Raw genomic sequence first — 7,244 nt, 5'->3', positions numbered from 1 at the left:
CGTGGCAGGGGGGCTTCGACTAGACAGCCTTCAGAGGTCCCTTCCAGCCCAAACCATTCTGTGACTCTATGATACTTTTAAGGAATGTCTTCTCTGCTACATGAAGTTAGCCTGAGTTTTAGTACTATTAAAAACCCCAACGTATCCAATCCAGATTAAAACAACAAGCAAGCAGCCACAAAGATGACAAACTAATGAACTGCTTTGATGGCAATTTCTGAGTACACCTAAGCCATCTTCTAGAACACAAAGGATTTCTGTGACTCATTAGCATCTAATCCAGTGCATCACATAAGGCTGTGCTGTGGGAAGGACCATCTGACGCTCCCAAGGCAGGCTGAAGCCGTCAGCGTGGCAGCGTCTCGACACGGTGCCTTTCGCCTGCCGGTGGAACAGCTCATGTATTGGTGATGGGACGGGCCACGCACACTCGTTACCGGGTGAACTGCTCAGTACTGTGAGCTGTCCTAATGGTCTCAAGGGTAGGAAGCACTTCAGCCAGTAGTAAGCAGTTGCAGGATCAGGCTTATGAGGATCTAAAAAGTATTAGTTTTGGTATTCAAAACTGGCATACAGAAGGGTCACTGTACACGTGCAACAACATTTGAGTGTCACTATTTTGTCAGTTTTTCATACCGCTTAGAAGACTGATATCTTTAGAAAAACTACATTTTCCTCCTTCCACACCCTCACTAAGAGCTGCTATAGCATATCATCTTTTTGGTTAGGTGTGTACAAGATGGTTCTTCTTAGCCAAGGGGATGCTGTGTGCACATGCAATGAAGAATGAAGAAAAAAAAAAAAAAAAAGAAACAATCATAAAGATATTATTTATGCTATTTACAGAGGCACTAAAAGCTGACCAAAGTTCATAAGTTCATCTTCAATTAAGCCTTTCAGAAGTGACCTGGGATGTGTGGTACGTAGTTGGAGAGATCGAGAAGTACCTTCACTTCAAAAAGGGGCTGTCATTCAGCCTCTGAAAAACAAGGCCTCTGAGGTCCATAAATTCACCACCCAGTAACACAGGCTCCCCCAACCACTTGTCACTTCTGACAGTCTTCGCACCTTGGATTATAAGAGGAAAAAAGAAAATTTCAGCCTTTTGTGATCCCTTGGGACTGCAGGGGAGGAAAGCTGCAACTCACATTCAAGGAAAAAGCCCACAGGCAAAAATCACTTAACTTTTGGCTGAAAACTCAAGTACCATCTTTCAGCATTTAACACCTGCTGCAAGGCTGTCACATTTTTCTGACACTTCACTTTTCCTGTTTAGAGGCCTGATCCAGAACACACTTACACACATAAACACCAACGTCTGAAGAGGTCAAATCTCCTCCTTGCGACAGTTCATGGGAGAAGTTGACTCACATGCATTTGATTAGGGGTGCAAACTGAAAAAAAACCAGTTGATTCAGCAGGGCTAGAACAGCGGCATGCCTGAAAGGATTTTACCTTTCACATTTTTAAATTAAAAAAAAAAAAAAAAAAAAAAAGGGAAAAAAAAAAAAAAAAAGGGAAGAAAAAGCCTGGGCTGCACTGCAGTTTCACAAAATGCGCACAAGGTGATCTGACAGCTCATTGTTGCCAAAGGGGATGATCCCACTCTTCTTTTCTCCTTTACCCCCTATATCCATCAAAAAACTCTCCTGGTCATACACTCAAATTAAAAATAAAATAAGTAGGAGACTTTTTCTGACATCAGAGTGCATTAAGCTGGCTCACAAAACAGTCCAATGTGCCCGAGTGCAAGAGGGATCAGGAAAGAAGGAACAAGATCTTCCCCTTCCAGTGAGAGCAAGCCATGAGATGGGATTAGCCGTCGCTGGAAACAACACCTTAGTCTGTATTTGGCCACAGAAAAATCACAGCGCTACTCCCAGCCACGCATGGGTGCAAACAAGCAATGCCTTTTTTTCCTGCTGAGTTTGACAGAGAGCTTAGGAGCATTTGGCACTTCAGTGAAACTCTGAGAGTTGTGCTGGACGCTGTGTGTGTGGACTTTCTAAGGGCATTACTGAGGTTCTGGCTGCAATTTAGCAGATAATATTATGAGGAAAAGATTTTATATTTTTCTTTGCACACCTGTAAGCAAACAGTCTTGAGAACAAAGATGATTATAAAATAAAAGGAAACTTTTGCTCATTGTCTTAAAATAAAAGGTTATAGATGTTAAAATACTGTTTTGTTGTTGTGTTGGCTGATGTAAGAACTGAAAAGCTTTACAACAGCTTTATCAGATGGAGTTTAAAGAAGCTTCCTCACTAAACAATGTCTAAAAAGTCAGTATTACATACCGTGCTTTCTTTAGGGACCTTCATTTTCCATATACCTCCTTTAGCATTGCTTTCCTCTTCCCTGGTTATGGAAAATACATCAGTAAAATAAACATTCAGATCCACATCTAGACAAACCTATGTTTGGGATTTAATCTTCCCCAGAAAAATCCCATCTGAAATGCAATTACTAACTCCTGGTAGCATGACTCAAGCTATGACTTCTGACATCAGAGATAATTCTTTCATTGTTCGTATGAAGTATATCTCTCAACACCTAACCCCTTTCCTAAGCTTTGCATGTTGGAAAATACTCTACTACAGACCACCTTTGAGGTGGCTGCACACTATATGGCAACAAGCTACAAAACAATTCTATGTTTTACTATGGTAACCCTTTATTTTGGAAAAGCTCTTGTATATTTGCACAGAAGCAGCTTATTACTCTCAATGTTTATCCAGTTTAACAAAAGAACATGAGAGCACTTCGTTTCAGTTTTGTGACAGCTAGAAATTAATTGCCCTTATTAAAAGAAAGACTGAAGCTGCCCAGGGTCAGGGCAGACTAACCGTTAAACTGCCTTGTAATGACAAAGGCATAACATGCTAACCTGTGAGTTTCAAGTTTATTCTGTCACAATGCTTTTTATAAGATTTTAAATTAGGGTTCTAGTTTCCTGTTAAAACTCAGTAATAGCAAATTTTAAGGAATAACCTAAAATTCATCTTTGGAATATCTAAGCCCAGGACAAGACCTACAGAGATTCCCCAGGGTCAATGGTCTCCCACCAATCCAGACAAACACTGGGGAAAGGAAGGGGAAAACTTTGGAAGGACATCTTCAAAAATTTGCAGTCCTCAATTCTTACTTCTGAATTTGTTTTTCCTCCAAAAAAACCAATGCTGCAGTTAGCCAGTATACTGTAACTATAACCTGAGAAAAGCTTCTTGGCTGTAATTACTGAAAAGTTAGGAGGTTATTGATGAGATCAACATCTTGTAATCCCTTTCCTGAAATACAGCATCTACATTTACTTTGACAGTCTTCAAACTAATGTAGTGTTTTCAGAAAATATCTTTGCATTTCACACCTTTGGGAGTCACCTGCCAAATCAAACTAAAAGAGAAAAAACAAAACCCCAAATGTTCTCACTCATCCTTACAAAGATATCAAGACCTGCGTGCAATGGCCCAGCTGATTTATACAGGTGCCAACATTTCTTTCAAACTCAATTTAGCTATCCTGATCACTCTCAGTGTTTCTGGAACAATAGTGTAGCCCTTCAGGTGCATTTCACTTGAGAAAATTATTTACTTCTTCAGTAGAGGCAGACAGAAGCCCCTCGCAGTAAGTCACCACCCAGGTTTGATACTACAATCAAGTTAAAGAACTCTAATCCAATCACAATCTAAGCAAACGATGCCAAAAAGATTAAAACTCTCCAGAAAGTGCTTTAGGCTCTCTAATGTGGTGACGGAACCGCAGCACAAAGAAGGAATGCAAAACTCAGTTTCTGAAAGGGAAACCTCTATGATTTATACCTTATTCCATTACTATCCTAAAATCAAGTGGGAATTTGCTGCAATGAATCACTTCATGATGCCTTAAGTTAGTTTTAATCCAAGGTATATGTCCATTTATATGCTTTTGCACAGGTGAAGAACAGTTACTGACCATCAGTCATTTGCATCGTTATTACGCTCGCTTCAGTGGAAAGAAAATTATTTTCAAATTAAAAATAATTCAGACAGAAGTAACATATTCTGTGTATTCTTGAAATGAAATTCAGAAGCATATTTAAGTTTCTTAATTTCTATTTCATAATTTAGTTTCTTTCTTACATTTATGTTCAGAGGTGGACAATGAAATTACAGTCTGTGTATTTAATAAAGACTCTTTTAAGCTTAAAAAGATCCTTAGGATATTTCTTTCGTAGGTCTCTTAAGTTCAGGTGTTTGCAGGCAACAGAAACGAGACACTCCTGTCCCACGCCCACCTCCTTTCACCACTTCAGGTTTTTTCACAGCCCACTCCTAGAAATGTCTCATGATAACATACGCACCAAAGCGGCCGTCTTTCTCCCCGCATTAAATGGTAACTACATCTCATGGGCAAATTTGTCACAGGAGGAATGTTGTTGTAGACACTCCAGAAATCCTTAAAAAGGAAAAACACCAGTCGCATTAACACAAAAGATGAAGTTTCATGCAGATTTACTTCCTTGTTCATTTTCTCTAGAACAACTACATATCCGCTTAGAGAACATGAGATTCCTTCCCAGCTTTCTGGTAAAAGCAGAAGCTCTCACACATGTTTTGGGGTGATAAAAGGCACCTAAAAACAGGGTAACAAATTGTGTGGATGCTAATGAGAAAGCCTTATTTAAAAACTTCAGTAGATCACTATGGCTGGGTTCCTTCAGAGGGACAGTTCTGGCATTACCTTAGAATTTCAGAGACTTAGTGAACTAGAGTCAGCTTGGCATTAAGATGAGTCAAATACCAATTCACTACATTTTACACTAACTGTGGTATTAAAACAGAAATGCAGTTTGACTTGCAAGAGATAACCACTGCTTGGCACCAGCAGACAATGCAGAAACATGCAGAATTTGTCATTGCTGCAGGTATTGTATGATTTAAAAGTACTTTAATTCAAGTCAGTTTGCTAGATTTTTTTTTTTTTAACTCATGCTCAAGGACAGAAAGAAGAAAAAAACCCACAAGCTGTAAATTTTAGCCTTTGTTTAATGATTTTCTGTATTTAAAAAAAAATGGAGAAGAGGCAGGAAAAATATTTAAAATACATCAAACATAATAATCCAATGGAGGCACAAGTGGAAATTGAGGAATGCTGAAGAAGAATGACCTTGCCTGATCAATCCAATATGCTTCCCCCTTTTCTGGCCTGGAAAGCCGAATGAAATTCAAACAATGACTAAATAATAGCATACACAACCAATAACACTTACATTTTGTACCACAGGTAAGCAAAGCTGCAAGTGTGACTCATCCATATGAGCATTAATGTAACTTCACATCTTAAATTTCATTTTTCAAGTGTCACAGCTCCTCTATTAAAGCCAGACCCCTCACCTGCACTGTTTGCACTGTATAAATCTTCTTCAAGTTTGATGCACATTCAGCTGCTGTCGTCCCAGGAAGTGACCTTGAAAACAAAGTAGAGATTAATAAAAATATTTATTTTATCAAGAGGCAAGAAAGGAGATGGATGGGGAAAGTGAATCGTATGAGTGTGAACTGGAAATAGTCACATGTCAAATTTGCATCACAAACTCCAATTCCAATTATCATGAATCAGTTAAAGATAGGCATTTGAGTGCTTTTATACTTTTGAATAAATTAAGATTCACCAGTATTTGGTAAAGTATTTTGATTAAACAGGCAAATCAGGAGATTTAAACCAAGAATAACAGTGTTCCTTCTAGCGGCCACCCCACACCCTTCTGCAGCCAGGCATCAGAATAAATTCTGCAGCTCCAGGGTGATGGGCTACCAGCCAGGGGCCACACGCTCCCATCACGGATTTATTTTTCATTGCATTTAATACGACCCAGAGCCGACCATGAACATTTTAAGATGCTCTCGGTGCTTCACACTTTTAGAAAGAAACTTCAGCCGGAGTTGACAGAACCAATGACCGTTATTTCCCAGAGCAGCACCCGCCGCCGCTCGGAGCGGGGGCCACTAGGTGGCAGAGGCGGGCAGGACGGGGACCGACCCTTCCCTCAGCCCCGCAACAGCACCTGGTCACACCTGCGACAAGCCCTTCGGTGTCCCCAAGTGGGTGGGACACCCCTCTAAGTCCCAGGGGAGCCCAGCTCTGATGGTGCTGCGAACCATGTAACCAACACGTGCGGGACACCTGCGGGACTTCAGGCGGCTCTGCCAGCACCGGCGTAATTTCTCCAAGCCCTCTCGACTTCCAGTGCTTCCCACAAAGCCAGGAGCTCCTTGGGTTGGTCCCACCGCAGGAGCTCAGGGTCACACTGATGTACACCAGGCACGGTTCGGCTTCTCCAGCTCACCCTCACACTGCCCATTCCCAGTTCCCATCCGGAGCTGCTGTACACGGCACCGACAGCACCCCATCACCCTAAAGGTCTTTTCCAACCTAAGTGATTCTATGATTCTGTTTATAGCCTTCATCACGATTCTTTCATGCGTGTGATGGGGGACAGTTCATCCACATCCCCAAACAGCAGCGGCTCCTGTCACTGCACTAACAGCACATCATAGTGCCCATCTCACAATTCCCAGCACACGCCCCCTCAGGCACAATTTGAAGGGAATGAGGTCAAAATTGCTAAGGCACATGCAATTTGTTAAAACTGGAAACTTTTTTTTTTTTCCTCCCCCTCAAAAGCTGAAGTAGAATTTCTAAAGAAAAATGAAGATCAAAGACAAAGCAGCCTCCCATTGCATCTTGTAAGAGGAAACAAAAATGTGTAAAATGACTAAATCTAGAAACAGAAGCAACACAGCAGATTTAAGGAAACAGAGGAAAAAAAACAGTTGTTGCTCAGGTACCTGCTGAAGAAAGGATAAAGGCAAACCAGACCTCAGTAACCACCCCATCAATGTGGCTGTTTGCCCCGATACATCTGCTCAGCATGAAATATGTCCAGGAAAACACTAAAGCATCTCTCAGTTGTTACAGATATAATTCAGGCTCTGAGGCAAAAACTAGATGTTCATGTAAAGCAAGAAATTTAATATGCAAAAGTACTGAAACAGCATCACATCTTCAAAATTTTAATAGCTGCTCCAATGTTTTTTGAAGGCTCCTATCAAAATAAGTTACTTTAAAAATACATACAAAACCAGCAGAGAAATGCTTTCCAACCTTTTCAGTATAGAACAGACAAACTCGCATCTACTTTACTACCTGCCTGTTAGTCACTAGACATAAGAGTACGTTGCAACAGTGGAACTGATGAGAAAACA

The 7,244-nt window shown here is 40.8% G+C and overlaps 1 protein-coding gene across 1 annotated transcript in view; it reads right to left on the bottom strand.

The window, feature by feature from the left end:
• The window catches only part of EIF4E3 (eukaryotic translation initiation factor 4E family member 3), a gene marked incomplete at its 5' end in the record, with an annotated part of 7,918 nt that extends 2,473 nt beyond the window's left edge, over positions 1 to 5,445 (bottom strand). Inside the window, 3 exons of the mRNA XM_010085447.1 lie at positions 2,298 to 2,358; positions 4,340 to 4,434; positions 5,373 to 5,445. Coding sequence (XP_010083749.1) covers positions 2,298 to 2,358; positions 4,340 to 4,434; positions 5,373 to 5,445 — 229 coding nt within the window. The remainder of the gene's footprint in view (positions 1 to 2,297; positions 2,359 to 4,339; positions 4,435 to 5,372) is intronic.
• Between the last annotated feature and the right edge of the window lie 1,799 nt (positions 5,446 to 7,244).

Source organism: Pterocles gutturalis, unplaced genomic scaffold (assembly GCF_000699245.1).
Source record: "Pterocles gutturalis isolate BGI_N339 unplaced genomic scaffold, ASM69924v1 scaffold4975, whole genome shotgun sequence".
Lineage (NCBI taxonomy): Eukaryota > Metazoa > Chordata > Aves > Pterocliformes > Pteroclidae > Pterocles > Pterocles gutturalis.
This window is presented reverse-complemented; position numbering and strand designations above follow the sequence as displayed.